This window comes from Salvelinus sp. IW2-2015, linkage group LG37 (assembly GCF_002910315.2).
Source record: "Salvelinus sp. IW2-2015 linkage group LG37, ASM291031v2, whole genome shotgun sequence".
Classification (NCBI taxonomy): domain Eukaryota; kingdom Metazoa; phylum Chordata; class Actinopteri; order Salmoniformes; family Salmonidae; genus Salvelinus; species Salvelinus sp. IW2-2015.
The window spans coordinates 2,148,868-2,167,293 of NC_036876.1; the positions used below are offsets into that span (position 1 = coordinate 2,148,868).

General features: G+C 42.7%; 1 protein-coding gene across 1 annotated transcript; it reads left to right on the forward strand.

Annotated features, from left to right (window-relative positions):
• Positions 1-9,936: 9,936 nt before the first annotated feature.
• LOC111960138 (protein mono-ADP-ribosyltransferase PARP14-like) lies at positions 9,937-15,834 on the forward strand. The gene is made up of 6 exons (XM_070437799.1): positions 9,937-9,942; positions 10,906-12,807; positions 13,005-13,241; positions 13,379-13,603; positions 13,791-13,845; positions 13,941-15,834. The coding sequence occupies exons 1-6, from the start codon at positions 9,937-9,939 to the stop codon at positions 15,086-15,088; spliced, it is 3,573 nt and encodes a 1,190-aa protein (XP_070293900.1). The 3' UTR covers positions 15,089-15,834.
• The last annotated feature ends 2,592 nt before the right edge of the window (positions 15,835-18,426 follow it).

Sequence of the window (18,426 nt, forward strand, 5' to 3'; positions counted from 1 at the left end):
GCATTCTTCTCCTGATTTAAGGCTGACTTTACAGTACTTTTCAATCTTCTCCTTCTGGAGTTCCTTAAGGAACCACTGCTATTAAATGGTTCATATTTCGGTTAGTTGAGGCGTTCTTGGAAGCACAGGTGTAAAACTCATTCTACGGAGGGCGGAGTGTTGCGGGTTTTCAATGCTCCCTTATACTTGATTGATGAATTAAGGTCACTAATTAGTAAGAATCCCAAATAATTGTGGAAGACAAGGAACCGGAGCGCCAAGTATAGGTCCAAAAGGCTCTTTAATAACAGCCTCTACCCCCAAGCCATAAGAATGCTGAACAATTAATCAAATGGCTACCCGGACTATTTACATTGACCCCCACCTTTTTTTACACTTCTGCTACTCGCTGTTTTAGATCTATGAGTACTTTCCTCGACTAACCTCTACCCCTGCACATTGATCCTGTACCGGTAACCCCTGTATATAGCCTCATTATTGTTATTTTATTGTGTCATTTTTTTACTTTAGTTTATTTGTCAATATTTTCTTAACTCTTATTGTAACGGTTTTCGTCTTCCTCCTCGTCCGAGGAGGAGAAGTTAGAAGGATCGGAGGACCAATATGCAGCGTGGTAATTGTTCATCTTGTTTAATAAAAGTGAACACTCAAAATACAAAAACAACAAATGTGAAAAACCAAAACAGTTCTGTCTGGTGCAGACACACGAAGACTGAAGACAACCCAACACAAAACAGGCTACCTAAATATGGTTCCCAATCAGGGACAACGATTGACAGCTGCCTCTGATTGAGAACCATATCAGGCCAAACACAGAAATAGCAAAACATAGAAATACAAACATAGACTGCCCACCCCAACTCACGCCGACCATACTAAATAAAGACAAAACAAAGGAAATTATGGTCAGAACGTGACACTTATTTTCTTAAAACTGCGTTGTTGGTTAAGTAAGCATTTCACTGTAAGGTCTACACCTGTTGTATTCGGCGCATGTGAGAAATATCATTTGATTTGATTTGAATTCCCCACACCTGGTTGTCTAGGGCTTAATTGTAAAACTAAAACCTACAGACACTAGGGCCTCCATAGAATGAGTTCGACACCCCTGCTTTAATGGTTCAATGTAGCAACTGGTTCCTGGAGGAGGCGTAGCTTAGTAGGGGCATGGCTTTAAGATATGTTTCTTGGGGGGGCCATCTGATAGAGAACATCTCATTTGTATTTGTATTTATTATGGATCCCCATTAGCTGTTAGCTTGGTCCAGGAAAATGAAGGGCAGTTTATACAATTTTAAAAACATTACAATACATTCACAGATTTCACAATACACTGTGTGCCCTCAGGCCCCTACTCCACCACGACCACATACCTACAGTACTAAATCCATGTGTACGTGTGTATAGTGCGTATGTTATCATGTGTGTGTATGCATGTGTCTGGGCCTATGTGTGTGTTGCTTCACAGTCCCTGATGTTCCATAAGGTGTGTTTTTCTCAGTTTTTTAAATCAAATTTTACTGCTGGCATCAGTTACTTGATGTGGAATAGAGTTCCATGTAGTCATGGCTCTATGTAGTACTGTGTGCCTCCCATAGTCTGTTTTGGACTTGGGGACTGTGAAGAGACCTCTTGTGGCATGTCTTGTGGGGTATGCATGGGTGTCCGAGCTGTGCACCAGTAGTTCAAATAGATAGCTCGGTGCTGTCAACATGTCAACACCTCTCAGAAATACATTTCCTGTTAATCTGTTCTGTTGTATTTTCAAAGCATGTTAAGTTTGAACACAAACAGTTTTGTAGCTGCATTGAGTATGAGCTCCTCAAAAGCCTAAGTAAATCATGAAGTTGGAGTAGCTATCACTTTATTAATGTATATAATCCACAATGTGAATATTATTGATATTATTTTAGAATACTGTATGTGTCACGCCCTGACCATAGTTTGCTTTGTATGTTTCTATGTTTTGTTTGGTCAGGGTGTGATGTGGGTGGGCATTCTATTTTGTATGTCTAGTTTGTCTGTTTCTATGTGTTTGGCCTGATATGGTTCTCAATCAGAGGCAGGTGTTAGTCGTTGTCTCTGATTGGGTACCATATTTAGGTAGCCTGTTTTGTATTGTGGGTTGTGGGTGATTGTTCCTCTTACTGTGTTCCTGTTCACATTACGGGACTGTTTCGTCTTCGTTCATTTTGTCGGTTTATTGTTTTTGTTCGTTGTTAAATTATTCTATTAAAATGGATAATCATCACGCTGCATTTTGGTCCTCCTCTCTTTCGCCCGACGAAGAACGTTACAGTATGTAATATACTGTCACGTTCCTGACCTTATTTTCCTTTGTTTAACTTTGTTTAGTTGGTCAGGACGTGAGCTGGGTGGGTAGTCTATGTTATGTGTTTCTATGTTGGGTTAAATGTGTTGCCTGATATGGTTCTCAATTAGGGGCAGGTGTTTGACGTTTCCTCTGACTGAGAACCATATTAAGGTAGGCTGTTCTCACTGTTTGTTTGTGGGTGATTGTTCTTGTTGCTGTGTCTGTGTTTGTTACACCACACGGTACTGTCTCGTCTCGTTCATTTCGTTCTTTCCTGTTCGTGCGTTCTTCGTTTTATGTAGTTCTCATGTTCAGGTCTGTTTAACATCGTTTGTTGTTTTGTAATTATCAAGTGTATTTTCGTGTCAGTGTTCGTCTTATCAATTAAATTCATCATGTATTCATCACCCGCTGCGCCTTGGTCCACTCTCTCACCAAAAGACGACCGTTACATATACATTAAAATTCAAGAAAATAAAAATGTGCATTTTAACCAACTTTATTTTGGGAGGGGGTGTAGATCAGCTTTAATATTGCAGATAGATTATGGCTTCAATCAATGTAATTGTCTGCATCATTTCCAATCCCCCATTAATGTTTTTGGAAAATATATTTTCCTTCATTATTTTCCCCTAACCCTACCACCCCTCCCCTAATCGGAGGACAACAACACTTAGACTTCTACAGCTTATACATACTATATACATTTGACTGACAATGTATTTTACAATAGTTATCTTTTGTTTTGTTTTTAATCCCATCCTTCAACTACCCTTAACCCCTCCCCTCCATCTCTGAAGACCATTAAGTTTGGATTTCTATTTGCCATGTATTTTTTACAGTGCTGTGATGCTTCACAAAAGTTCTGAACCTTTCTCTTCTCATAGTTTCTACAGATTGTAAATCAAAGAAAAACATTTTTGCTAAAAGTATTATTATATTATTGATCGATTGACTATGGAGTTGTTTTGTGTATCAGTTCATAAATGACGTGCCACGGAATCAGTACGTAGGAAATCTATTCCCAACTATTTTGCAATCTATCTTGCAAACCTGGCAATGTTTCGGTCCTTTTAAATTAAACTGGTATAGTTTTTTATTTAGCACAATTTTCTTTAACCAATTTTGGTCTTTAATGCAGGGCAGACAGACAAGTTCCTTACCCCCCCCTTCCACTTTATTTTTATTTTATTTTATTTCACCTTTATTTAACCAGGTAGGCTAGTTGAGAACAAGTTCTCATTTGCAACTGCGACCTGGCCAAGATAAAGCATAGCAGTGTGAACAGACAACAACACAGAGTTACACATGGAGTAAACAATAAACAAGTCAATAACATAGTAGAAAAAAAAGAAAAAAAAGAGAATCTATATACAATGTGTGCAAAAGGCATGAGGAGGTAGGCAATAAATAGGCCATAGGAGCGAATAATTACAATTTAGCAGATTAACACTGGGGTGATAAATCATCAGATGATCATGTGCAAATAAAGATACTGGTGTGCAAAAGAGCAGAAAAGTAAATAAATAAAAACAGTATGGGGATGAGGTAGGTAAAATTGGTGGGCTATATACCGATGGACTATGTACAGCTGCAGCGATCGGTTAGCTGCTCAGATAGCAGATGTTTAAAGTTGTTGAGGGAGATAAAAGTCTCCAACTTCAGAGATTTTTGCAATTCGTTCCAGTCGCAGGCAGCAGAGAACTGGAAGGAAAGGCGGCCAAATGAGGTTTTGGCTTTAGGGATGATCAGTGAGATACACCTGCTGGAGCGCGTGCTACGGGTGGGTGTTGCCATCGTGACCAGTGAACTGAGATAAGGCGGCGCTTTACCTAGCATAGCCTTGTAGATGACCTGGAGCCAGTGGGTCTGACGACGAACATGCAGCGAGGGCCAGCCGACTAGAGCATACAGGTCGGTATAAGGTGCTTAGTAACAAAACGGATGGCACTGTGATAAACTGCATCCAGTTTGCTGAGTAGAGTATTGGAAGCTATTTTGTAGATGACATCGCCGAAGTCGAGGATCGGTAGGATAGTCAGTTTTACTAGGGTAAGTTTGGCGGCGTGAGTGAAGGAGGCTTTGTTGCGAAATAGAAAGCCGACTCTTGATTTGATTTTGGATTGGAGATGTTTGATATGAGTCTGGAAGGAGAGTTTACAGTCTAGCCAGACACCTAGGTACTTATAGATGTCCACATATTCTAGGTCGGAACCATCCGACTTGCCTCTTCCACTATTGTGGAAATGCTGTAATTAGTTGGTTGTAGTTTTGGGTAGAGCAGACATTTTCATATATTTTTGTTGGCTGCATGTGTGACAACACCAGTCCCATTTATTATATAATTTACAAAGTTTATACCTTTTTACATTTTTTTATTCCCAAAATCATGTTTTTTTGTCAATTAGTATATTTGAGTTTGACCATAATATTTGTTGTATTATTTGTTTTGTCTTTTCTGGTGGATTAAACTTGAAATTGCAACACATTTTCTACGGCTTGTTTTAAAAATAGCCATATTTTGGATATTATTTCATTTTCAAATACCCGAAAGTGAGAGGTTGTAATCTGAATAAAGGGGAAAAGGCCATTCCTAAACATTTAGTGCAGTGTACAAACTTAACTTGAAGATGAATGACATTTACGCTGACAGGTAACCAAAAATAACTGTCTGAAAGACATGCCTCCGATCTGATAGGCTGCCACCTCGAAAATGTATTATTAAAAAAGGTTCAACAATGAACCCCTCCCATCACAAAAAGGTTCCAGTTTGAACCTGTACACAGGGGTTCCTCAATAAACCTTTTTGAACTGGAAAGGTTCCGCAGGCGTGGAAACCCAAAGGGTTCTTCCATGCACCTTTATTTCTAAGATTGTATTTATAGACGCGATGCTTTCAATCAGCTAGCAAGAAAGACATGGCTGATTCCCGAATAGCACCTGAATTCAGCAATAATTATGTGTATGTAGCCTACATACACGAAAACACTATATGCTATGGTAAAAATGTCACCCAATAGCTAATCACTTAGCCTAAACATACACCCTACAGTATATGGCAAAAAAAGCCTTTTATGGTTCGCACGTCAGCCCAACAGTGGGAGTGGAGCAACTCACGGCATGTATCCCTTCCCTTTACCATTGGGCAGATTCGATTATGTTGAGCCGGTTTGAACCGGCAAGAGTTGTTCAAATCGAATAGTAATCTCCGTTACTTAGGCTTTGAACCGGGCCAGGAGGCAGCCCTGTTCCAAAACGAATGCAATTAACTTTCACCCGGTGCAAAAGACGTATAACTGGGCGACCTGGCCAGATTAATTGAATCCCCTCAACGAGCACGGTGCGTACACAGAAGTTGATTTACCGGTAGGTTAGGACGGACAAAATCTGAACCAATAATAGACGACTGGGCGATCTCTATTATTCATCAAGTTATGTAAATATAATATGTATGTTTGCCTTCGTGCATGGGTGTGGTGGCTGCAGTGTAGTTATTCTCCTCGATCGACTGACTAATAGCTAAGCTACTTTATAATATGGACGTTTACAAATACCCTGTTTTCTTCGAGTGCCAGACTCTGGACACATCACAGAAAAATAAGATAAAAAAGTACTTTGAAATTCAACGTAAATCCGGTGGCGGAGATTGTGGACCAGTAGAATCAGTTGGTGACAAAGATTACAGGGTTGCCTTTATTGACCGGACAGGTATGACAATGTTAAAGCGAATTGATAGGATATTGAGTACCTTTTTTTTTTACCATATAGCCAATGTCGGTTCATAAGTTAAAGTTAGTTTTTTCAATATATGTTTTATTCTATGGCCTATTTGATTACTATGTGTTATATACAATATTTAAACTTTCTAGGAGGATTTGTTGAATCAGAATGTTTGTCAGACATACGTTTTGCTTTAATTACCACAGCCACAAAGTCAAAATTGGCTATCATAAAAATTCATGAAAACAAACATTTTATTTTTGGTACATTTACATTTACATTTAAGTCATTTAGCAGACGCTCTTATCCAGAGCGACTTACAAATTGGTGCATTCACCTTATGACATCCAGTGGAACAGCCACTTTACAATAGTGCATCTAAATCCTTTTAAGGGAGGGGGGGGGTGAGAAGGATTACTTTATCCTATCCTAGGTATTCCTTAAAGAGGTGGGGTTTCAGGTGTCTCCGGAAGGTGGTGATTGACTCCCGCTGTCCTGGCGTCGTGAGGGAGTTTGTTCCACCATTGGGGCCAGCGCAGCGAACAGTTTTGACTGGGCTGAGCGGGAACTGTACTTCCTCAGTGTAGGGAGGCGAGCAGCCAGAGGTGGGATGAACGCAGTGCCCTGTTTGGGTGTAGGGCCTGATCAGAGCCTGGAGGTACTGAGGTGCCGTCCCCTCACAGCTCCGTAGGCAAGCACCACATGGTCTTGTAGCGGGTGCGAGCTTCAACTTGAAGCCAGTGGAGAGAGCGGAGGAGCGGGTGACGTGAGAGAACTTGGGAAGGTTGAACACCAGCCGGGCTGCGGCGTTCTGGATGAGTTGTAGGGGTTTAATGGCACAGGCAGGGAGCCAGCCAACAGCGAGTTGCAGTAATCCAGACGGAGATGACAAGTGCCTGGATATGGACCTGCGCCGCTTCCTGTGTGAGGCAGGGTCGTACTCTGCGGATGTTGTAGAGCATGAACCTACAGGAACGGGCCCAGCCTTGATGTTGTTGAGAACGACAGGGTGTTGTCCAGGATCACGCAAGGTTCTTAGCGCTCTGGGAGGGGACACAATGGAGTTGTCAACCGTGATGGCGGATCATGGAACGGGCAGTCCTTCCCCGGGAGGAAGAGCAGCTCCGTCTTGCCGAGGTTCAGCTTGAGGTGGTGACCGTCATCCACACTGATATGTCTGCCAGACATGCAGAGATCGCGATTCGCCACCTGGTCATCAAGAAGGGGAAAAGGAGAAGATTAATTGTGTGTCGTCTGCATAGCAATGATAGGAGAGAGACCATGTGAGGTTATGAACAGAGCCAAGTGACTTGGTGTATAGCGAGAATAGGAGAGGGCTAGAACAGAGCCCTGGGGACACCAGTGGTGAGAGCACGTGGTGAGGAGACAGATTCTCGCCACGCCACCTGGTAGGAGCGACCTGTCAGTAGGAGCCAATCCAAGCGTGGGCCGCGCCGGACTGCCACACTCGGAGAGAGTGGAGAGGAGGATCTGATGGTTCACAGTTCGAAGGCAGCCGATAGGTCACGAAAGGATGAGAGCAGAGGAGAGAGAGTTAGCTTAGCAGTGCGGAGCGCCTCCGTGATACAGAAGAAGAGCAGTCTCAGTTGAATGACTAGTCTTGAAAACCTGACTGATTTGGGATCAAGAAGGTCATTCTGAGACAGATAGCGGGAGAGCTGGCCAAGGACGGCACGTTCAAGAGTTTGGAGAGAAAAGAAAGAAGGGTACTGGTGTAGTTGTTGACATCGGAGGATCGAGTGTAGGTTTTTTCAGAAGGGGTGCAACTCTCGCTCTCTGAAGACGAGGGACGTAGCCAGCGGTCAGGGATGAGTTGATGAGCGAGGTGAGGTAAGGGAGAAAGGTCTCCGGAAATGGTCTGGAGAAGAGAGGAGGGGATAGGGTCAGCGGGCAGGTTGTTGGGGCGGCCGGCCGTCAACAAGACGCAAGATTTCCATCTGGAGAGAGAGGGGGAAAGAGTCAGAGCACAGGGTAGGGCAGTGTGAGCAGAACCAGCGTGTCGTTTGACTTAGCAACGAGGATCGGATGTCGTCGACCTTCTTTTCAAAATGGTTGACGAAGTCATCTGCAGAGAGGGAGGAGGGGGGGGGAGGGGGAGGAGGATTCAGGAGGGAGGAGAAGGTGGCAAAGAGCTTCCTAGGGTTAGAGGCAGATGCTTGGAATTTAGAGTGGTAGAAAGTGGCTTTAGCAGCAGAGACAGAAGAGGAAAATGTAGAGAGGAGGGAGTGAAAGGATGCCAGGTCCGCAGGGAGGCGAGTTTTCCTCCATTTCCGCTCGGCTGCCCGGAGCCCTGTTCTCGGCTGCCCGGAGCCCTGCTTTGGTATTGATTTAAGGTTAGGGTTGGGCACACAAATTAATCTGGCATAGGCTTGAATTTCACTTTCACATATCCAGGTTTAGTGTATGCAGACAGGCATGCACAAATGCATTCCTTTGGCTTTTCATTATATTGATTAACTCTACACTTTGATTAGCTCTAACTCTACTTCATCAATCTTAAAGGAAGAAACATGTTGCTTTAATAACTTTTAAGATGAATTATTAACTTTAAAAATTTACATACAGTATATTACTTTAGAGATTATAGCACAACTCCTCCAGCCTATGTAGCCTTAAACTCTTCAAGTCCTGGATGAAATACAAAAGGCTTAATAAATACAGTTAACATATATTATTATTATTATAATTGCTGTTATTTTTCTTACTACTACTACTACATTACATTAACAACAAAAACAACAACAACTCATTATGATGCTGTAACTCTTCCAGTCCAGGAGAGGGTACTTCAGAAACCTAATCATGTGTTGGAGATGCCTGGAGGATCTCTCTCCCTCACTCTGAGAGACAGCCTGGAGACAAGCTCTCCAGTAAGCAGTCAGGTGGTGAGCCCAGACTACACAGACACAACTACAGTATAGATTACAGGCTGAGTCACATAACCTGTTAGATAAGACATTTATGTTCCATAATATGAGGTCAAAACACACAGACATCAATGCACTGTTGTTGTATTTACATCCCAGTAAACATAAAGTTTAGTCATATATCATGGATCTGTCTGTCAGGTAATAACTTTATTATCCCTTCAAATGACGTCAAAATAGTCTGATTACATTGCATGTTTGGTTTATGTGATAATATAATAAGTAACATAATAATTTACAAAATGAGGAATGATAAGAACATACAGTACCAGTCAAAAGTTAGGACACACCTACTCATTCAAGGGTTTTTCTTTATTTTGACTATTTTATACATTGTAGAATAAGAGTGAAGACATCCAAAGTATGAAATTACACATATGGAATCATGGACTAGCCAAAAAAGTGTTAAACAAATGAAAATATATTTTATATTTGAGATTCTTCAAAGTAGCCACCCTTTCCCTTGATGACAGTGTTGCACACACTTGGCATTCTCTCAACCAACTTCATGAGGAATGCTTTTCCAACAGTCTTGAAGGAGTTCCCACATATGCTGAGAATTTATTGACTGCTTTTCCTTCATTCTGTGGTCAAACTAATCCCAAACCATTTCAATTGGGTTGAGGTCGGGTGATTGTGGAGGCCAGGTCATCTGATGCAGCGCTCCATCACTCTCCTTCTTGGTCAAATATCCCTTACGCAGCCTGGAGGTGTGTTGGGTCATTGTCCTGTTGAAAAACAAATAATTGTCCCACTAAGCGCAAACCAGATGTGATGGCGTATTGCTGCAGAATGCTGTGGTAGCCATGCTGGTGTGTCTTGAATTCTAAATAAATCACAGACAGTGTCACCAGCAAAGCACTTCCACACCATCACACCTCCTCCTCCATGCTTCACGTTGGGAACCACACATGTGGAGATGATCTGTTCACCTACTCTGCGTCTCACAAAGACATGGAGGTTGGAGACAAAAATCTAAAATTTGGACTCATCAGACCAAAGGACAGAGTTCCACCAGTCTATTGTCCATTGCTCGTGTTCCTTGGCCTAAGCAAGTCTTATTTTTATTGGTGTCCTTTAGTAATTGTCTCTTTGCAGCAATTTGACCATGAAGACCTGAGTCATCCAGTCTCTTCTGAACAGTTGATGTTGAGATGTGTTTGTTACATGAACTCTATTAAGTATTTATTTGGGCTGCAATCTGAGGCTGGTAACTCTAATGTGTTTATCCTCTGCAGCAGAGGTAACTCTGATTCTTCCTTTCCTGTGGCGGTCCTCATGAGATCCAGTTTCATCATAGCGCTTAATGGTTTTTGCGACTGCACTTGAAGCAATGTACGTATTGACTTACCTTCATGTCTTAAAGTAATGATGAACTTTTGTTTCTCTTTGCTTATTTGAGCTGTTCTTGCCATAATATGGACTTGGTCTGTATAGCACCCCTACCTTGTCGCAACACAACTGATTGGCACAAATGCATTAAGAAGGGAAATAAATTCCACAAATTAACTTTTAACAAGGCACACCTGTTAATTGAAATGCATTCCAGGTGACTACCTCATGAAGCTGGTAGAGAGAATGCCAAGCGTGTGCAAAGCTTTCATCAAGGCAAAGGGTGGCTACTTTGAAGAATATCTTCACTATTATTATACAATGTAGAAAATAGTCAAAATAAAGAAAATCCCTGGAATGAGTAGGTGTGTCCAAACTTTTGACTAGTACTGTACATTTTAGCTAAACAAAAATCTGTACTAAACTAAATGGACAAATAACAAACCAGTTGCTAGATTTATCAGATAATCCAGACGCAGCTGTACGGTCAACCTACAATAATAAATTAATAATAAGTGTAGATAAAGACAGACATAATAATCATTAAGAGTGGAATTCCCCAGGACTTACACCTTTTTTCTCTGACTCTAGAGTCACCAGTCCCTCCCATTCCATCCCTCCCTCCCTGTCCAGACATCGCCACCTGGTTTCCTAGAGCATGAACTCCATCTAGACTCCTACCTCCTGAGATACCTGAAGGAGAGCCCTGGGGCTGGAAGAGACCTGCAGCAGCAGCTGTCCTCCCTAGGCTGCTCTGTCCACCTACATCCAGAGGATGGGAGGGCAGTGGTCAAAGATTCAGGCCAAGCTGGGTTATGTGGAGATGGGATCGGGTTTGGGGTGGGACCCTGGAAGGTACAGGTAGAGAGACTGTTCAAACAGCTCCATGAGCGGTACAAATGCCATTATGAGGTAGACCCAGGTAAGCTCCAGACTCTGCTGCAGAGCAGTACCCTGGGTTCGGAGGATGTGAGGGTCTATTGCGAGTTAGGGGAAGGGTTTGCGGTGGTGGTTGGGCAGGGGGCTGAGGTCAAGGCCAAGCTGAAGGAGTTGGAGACCTTCCAAGATCAGGGTCTGAGCTCCGGGAAGCAGGAGAAGATCAGCATCACCTGTCGTCCAGGGCAGGCCAAGCTCCGTCTTTTAGGGGAAGTGATAGAAAAGCATCTAGGTAAGGTTGTTCCAGGGGTGAGGGTGACTCACATTAATTCAGCTCAGCTGAAGCTGGAGGGGATCGCAAATGAAGTCCGGAAAGCCAGACAGTTGGTTACAGATAAGATCTCTCTGGTACTGGAGCGGGTTGTGCCTGGGGTGTCGTCCCACCTCCTGTCCTTCCTGAGGGAGGAGTATGGGAGTCCTGGGAACCTGAGCAGTCTGCTGGGGTTGGGACACCATGTGGAGGTAGAGCTGGGGGATACAGAGCTCCGTCTGTTCTCCCTCTCCACCTGGAAACTGGACCAGGCTGAGAAGGATCTGTTGGCAGAGTTTGGGGAGGAGAAGATCGACTTGCCTAACTGCGCTGCCCTCCCAGGTGATCTGAGGTCCAAGCTTGAGAAGAAATTGAAGGAGATGAACCAGAGCAGACGCAGGGTGGCAGCCAGGTGCGGTCCTGGCTGTAGTGTGCTATTGCTGGGCCACGTGAAGCAGGTTAAGGAGCTGAGGGAGGAGATTGGGGCCTTTCTGATAGACCAGTCCAGTGTGAGAGTTGTGAGACACCCTCAACGACATCAGGATGCCGTAGTCAACGAAGCGTGCACCGGATCAAGATTGGACGAGACGGTCTCAGCCACCAGCTATTGCCTCCAGCTGGGGCTGCAGGTAGTGGTGCGTCAAGGTGACATCACCCAGGAACAGGCGGACGTGCTCGTGAACGCAGCCAATGAGAATCTGGATCACGCTGGAGGCGTGGCTGCAGCTCTGAGCCGAGCGGGGGGGCCTGAGGTACAGCGGGCCAGCAGGGATCTGGTTAGGCAGATAGGGAGAGTACCCACAGGTACAGTGGTAGAGACCACAGGAGGGAAGCTGCCTTGTAAGATGCTGCTGCATGCAGTGGGACCAGTAGGTGGCAACGTAGGTGGGAATGAGCGCCCTCTGTTGGAGAAGACAGTAAAGGCAGCCCTGGATCTGGCAGAGACGCTGGAGCTCCAGACCCTGGCCATGCCCTGCATCAGCTCGGGGTTATTCGGCGTTCCTTTGAAGGTGTGCTCTGAGGCCATAGTCTCTGCTGTGAGGGACTTTGGGAGGAAACAGCACATCCTTACCAAGGTCACTCTGATTGATGTGAGTGGAGAGGCAGTGAGAGCCATGCAGGAGGCCTGTGATAGGCTGTTACAGGGGAAGAGGGAGTTTCCTGGGTGGGAGGTAGAGTCCAGCACCACCACTACCACTACACATGCTCCTCAGAGAGACACCACTGCTGCCTCCGCCAGGGGAACAGCCGCTCCAGAGGTCTGTGTCCAGGTGGAGATCATCCAGGGAACCATAGAGAAACAGCAGGTGAGAGAGAGACACACTGACATGGCCACAGCCTTTATTCAACAACAATCTGTGAATTATGTTGACTTTATACTGACTCAATGTTCACTTTCTCTTTTACACTTTCTCTTTCTTTTTCTCTTACCCTTTTACTTTATTTCTTTATATATTTTCCTGTCTGTCTCTCTTTCTGTCTGTCTCTCTCTATCTCTCTGAAGGTGGATGCCCTTGTGTCCCCCATGGTTGGTAGTGACCCTCTCTCCTCCCGTGTTGGTCATGTCTTATCGGCATTAGCTGGACCGGCGCTGATGACAGCGTTTGTGAGGGAATCAGGGGGACAGACTGCACCCGGTCACAATGTCCTGGTGGAGGGACTCTCTGGTCTCAGGTCTGGCTTTGTCTTCTTCCTCAGTTGTGCACATTGGGACAACAACCCCCAAGGACCAGCAGTACAGGTGTGTCCCCTTGTTCTGTGTGTGTGTGTGTGTGTGTGTGTGTGTGTGTGTGTGTGTGTGTGTGTGTGTGTGTGTGTGTGTGTGTGTGTTATGACCTTTGAACCTCCATTAACCCTTTACTTCTGGTCCTCTCTCAGGCTCTGAGGCARGGTGTGAGGAAAATCCTGACCTCTTGTGAGATCCGGGGCTTCTGTTCCATTGCGTTCCCTGTAGTTGGAACTGGTGTGGTTCTGCAGTTCCCTCACAACGTGGCAACGCAGGTTCTGCTAGAAGAGGTCTGTAGGTATGAACAGAACCGAGCGAGCAGAACCCCTTTCCTTGTCCGCATTGTTGTCCATCCCAATGACAGAGATTCTACGAAGGTGAGCAGAGACTTTTAAAGGTCTTAAAGCATTTCACAAAATGTCCATTAACATAAATATATTTCAGCCAATCACGTCTCTGAAGCCGTTTTATAAAATTGTGTCATAAATTCAAAATTCCAAATTTGGTGTAATAATTACAATTACAGTCGTTCATTACAGTTGTATTGTTTATTCTAATCTACAGGCTTTTCAGACTGCCCAGAATGCTTTGCCCAGAATGGGCAATCGTCCAGCACATGGTGAGTTACAACACTTCACTCCCACCTTTAAATCCAATACAGTATTACTTTATGATTGATCCATTTCAAGTTATAATTCTGAACCCTCCCTATAGACATCAGGATTGTGTTGCTGGGGAAAACCGGAGGAGGTAAAAGCAGTGCTGGAAACACCATCTTCAGACAAGATGATGTGTTCCTCTCAGACAGTTCCTCCATCTCCGCAACACAGATATGTGAAGCTCATACCAAGAACATCAAAGGGAGAAACATCACCCTGATTGACACACCTGGATTCTTTGACACTGACATCCCTGAAGAGGAGCTGAAACCTAAAATAGTYAAATGTATAACAGAGTGTGCTCCAGGRCCRCATGCCTTTCTCATCGTACTGAAAGTGGAACGGTACACAGTCYACGAGAACGAAGCCGTRGYRAAAATCGAGACWWATTTTTCACCAGAGGCCTTCAAATATGCCACAGTCCTCTTCACTCATGGTGACCAGCTCAATGGTTTGACCATTGAGAAGTTTGTCCAACAGAATGCTGAACTGAACAAGCTTGTGGAGAAATGTGGAGGCCGCTGTCACGTGATCGACAACAAATACTGGAACACCAATCAGCAGGGTCGGTACAGCAACCAGTACCAAGTAGCAGAGTTACTCAACACAATAGAGAAGATGGTGAGAGATAACGGAGGAGGGTTCTACACCAGTGAGATGCTCCAAGAGGCAGAGAGATTAATACAAGCTGAGATAGAGAGTCTTAGGAAGGAGTCAACGGGAAAGATGAAACAGGAAGAGATGAGAAAACAGGCTAAAGAAATAGTGTGGAAGAAAAGCCTGATCAAACTCTCAGGGATTACAACAGGTGTTGTGGTAGGAGCTTTTCTTGGGGTGGCACTGGTGACAGGGATCCCACTCACACTCGCTACAAAACCACAGATTCATTTAGTCAAACGTCAGATGGCAGCTTCAATGAAAACAGTGCCAACAGTCATGGCGAATGCTGAAGGACCAGTCATTGCAGGAGAGACAGTGGATCTCATTGGATCAGAGATAGGCATAGGTGCAGGGGTAGTAGGCATAGCTGCAGGAGTTGTTGCTGGGACATTAAGAGGAGGGATAGTAGGAGCTACTGCAGCAGAGGAGGCAGAGACAGTACAGGAGGCAGCAGAGAAAGCAGCCAGTGCTGTCTACCATGAAGCTAAGGGTCTTTATGACCAAGCAGGACACCTTTGGAAATGTTATAGTAACTTTAAGTAGATGAGATATACCTGAAACCATTGAGTGATGGCAACGTGTGTTTCTGACTAATAACTATGTGGACACCAGTCAGTTCTATACCACTGTAGAATAGCTGCTTGTCCAACATATATATATATTTTTTCTTTAGTATATATTTTATTTTTGTTATAGTTTAGTGAAAATCAAGGGATTTTGTGGCAAATTACTATGATTAAACTGCATCGTATTTTTCTGGACCATGACCATCCATAGGCTTATGGTTCACACAAGTTGAGCAGGGACACGTGTTCTTTAATATTTGACTTCATTGAAATGATTATAACAGCAAAGCCATAAAATATGACCCACACATTGAACATAGAGAGTAAATGTTCTTAACATCATTAGCCATATGATTGTATGAAATTGATTTGAATCATTAGACTATTATTAAGCATTTATGTAAGTGTTAGAATAATTCGATTATTATAATACGTGTGATGATTTTAGTCAGGGGAATAATAATATATCCTGGAGTGTAGTTCCAAGTCTGAATCAATGTTTTGGGGACAATGTGTCTAGAAGTTTGATAACAGACTGTCTGTCTGAGCCAGATTCGGGGCCTACCTTGGCTGGGACACTGAGAACTTCCCAGTCCCAGGTCTCTCCCTATATTAGGGGAGGACAGGAAGACGCTATTCTCACGGACTCCATTGGCGGGTTTTGATGGTTTGTGTGGAAGTATGTGTGTCACTATAAATTGAAGGTCTTTGTAATGTGCACGTTAGAACGTTCTGTGAATAAACGTTTAACTATGGTAGACTGGGCCTCTGTCTGTTTCATTTCTATCAGTATCATACAAATCCTGATAGCGCAGACTGAGTAATTAAACAAATTGGATTGGTTAATGAACAGGAGAACTTAATTCTCTTATCACATTTGTAGAAATATTACAAGAAATCATTTGGAAATAAAACACATTAAAAATACTGATTTTCTTTAAATGTTCATAACATTTGTGGTAATCACCCCCTGTATGTCAACCTCCCTATTGTAATTTTACTGCTGCTCTTTAAGTATTTGTTACCTATATTTCTTATTTTTTGTTGGAATTTTTCTTCAAACTGCATTGTTGATTAAGGACTTGTAAGTAAGCATTTCACTGTAAGGACTACACCTGTTGTGTCCGGTGCATGTGACAAATAACATTTCATTTGATTTGAATAATATTTACTCGAACATATACAGTTGAAGTCGGAAGTTTACATACACCCTAGCCAAATACATTTAAACTCCGTTTTTCACAATTCCTGACATTTAATCGTAGTAAAAATGTCCTGTCTTAGGTCAGTTAGGATCACCACTTTATTTTAAGAATGTGAAATGTCAGAATAATGATTTATTTCAGCTTTTATTTCTTTCATCACATTCCCAGTGGGTCAGAAGTTTACATACACTCAATTAGTATTTGATAGCATTGCCTTTAAATAGTTTAACTTGGGTCAAACGTTTCGGGTAGCCTTCCACAAGCTTCCCACAATAAGTTGGGTGAATTTTGGCCCTTTCCTCCTGACAGAGCTGGTGTAACTGAGTCAGGTTTGTAGGCCTCCTTGCTCGCACAAGCTTATTATGTTCTGCAAACACATTTTCTATAGGACTGAGTTCAGGGCTTTGTGATGGCCACTCCAATACCATGACTTTGTTTTCCTTAAGCCATTTTGCCATAACTTTGGAAGTATGCTTGGGGTCATTGTCCATTTGGAAGACCCATTTGCTACCAAGCTTTAACTTCCTGCCTGATGTCTTGAGAAGTTGCTTCAATATGTCCACATAATTTTCCTACCTCATGATGCCATCTATTTTGTGAAGAGCACCAGTCCCAAAAATAGCAATTATACAGATTATACAATTATACAATTATACAGACAAGTTGTAAATGCAAAAAGTACTGATATTGTATAATTTAACACTCACACCTTTCCAAGAAAACAAAAATGTAGACATTTATGGTTTGTTTGCATATATTTTAGAGACTATTTATACAAAACAATTGTATAAAACCTGTATAAACTGTATTAATAATTATATGACTATTTATACCTCACATAGGTACGCAACGTAAGAACTACACTAATTTATACCATATGCAGTACGCAAGACCTACACTCATTTTTACCTTAAGCAGCATGCAACGCAATAACCACTCATGTATACCTTATGGAAGTACACAATGCACAAACTACACTAATTTATACTGTATGCAGTACGCAATGCAAAACTACACAAATGTATACCTTACGTGAGAACGTAATGCAATAATATCAATTTGACATCAATCTATGTTGGAAGGTAAAACCAAATCATATATGGATGTGTCTATCATCATCATCATTCTCCATCAGCCAGTGTGCTTCAATAGGACAAAGTGGAAAGAGTCATTCTATGTGGTACCATTTGGAACTATAGCATCATTTGTACAACGGACTGCTGAAATACCTGGGTTATAACAATATATTCCAGTCATTATCTGCATTTTTATGATACACTGTAAGCTGATGAATTTCAAGCAGAGAGAAAGGTGATACTGTATCAGGTGACAGGTCATCTGACAGGGCACCTTGAAATGGTTATCTTGTACAATATTGCATGAGGTAGAAATGGCCCCGTGCTACGTTTTTACAGTAGCCAACCCCTTTACAATACCTCTATTTCTGATGATTTGTCCTACTTATGTAATGTATCAGGATAATGAAACTGTAAGACTCACATATTTCTCAACATGCTCACAACCTGCCATTGGATACAAATTATACAACAATTGTGYATGTCAAGTTATAGTTGAATACTGTATGGACAATTATATTTACCATCTACTATTCTTTCTATTCAACMCTTMAAAAATAACAGTTTTAAATGTGTATCTTGTATTCTTTACTATTGGAATACACGGTAGTTAAAATGACTACATGGTGAGCCTCTCATTATCTGATGTATTGAATGACTCAGGGGTGAAAGATGTGTGAAACCCCAATGAATGCATAATCAAAGGTTCTGAACATAATATCAGGGGCTTTACAAGTGTTATCAGTTTAGAGTTTGTACTTAGAGTTTAGAAAATCTACCACTTTCATAAAACAAACGTGATAGAAAAAATCTCGAGGCTACGCAAAATGTTGATCCTACGTTGTTATGTAGCAATAATACTCAGACGTGTGCATCCCCACAATTATAAACTCCACTCAACTACTCAGGATCGACATTTTGCATAGCTAATTGCGTTCTTGCGTCGCGTATGTATGTAAGGTAAAATTAGGTTGAGAGGAGGAAGGGCACAGGGTGGACTACCCTCCTAGGCTCCCTACAAGACATCAGACTGG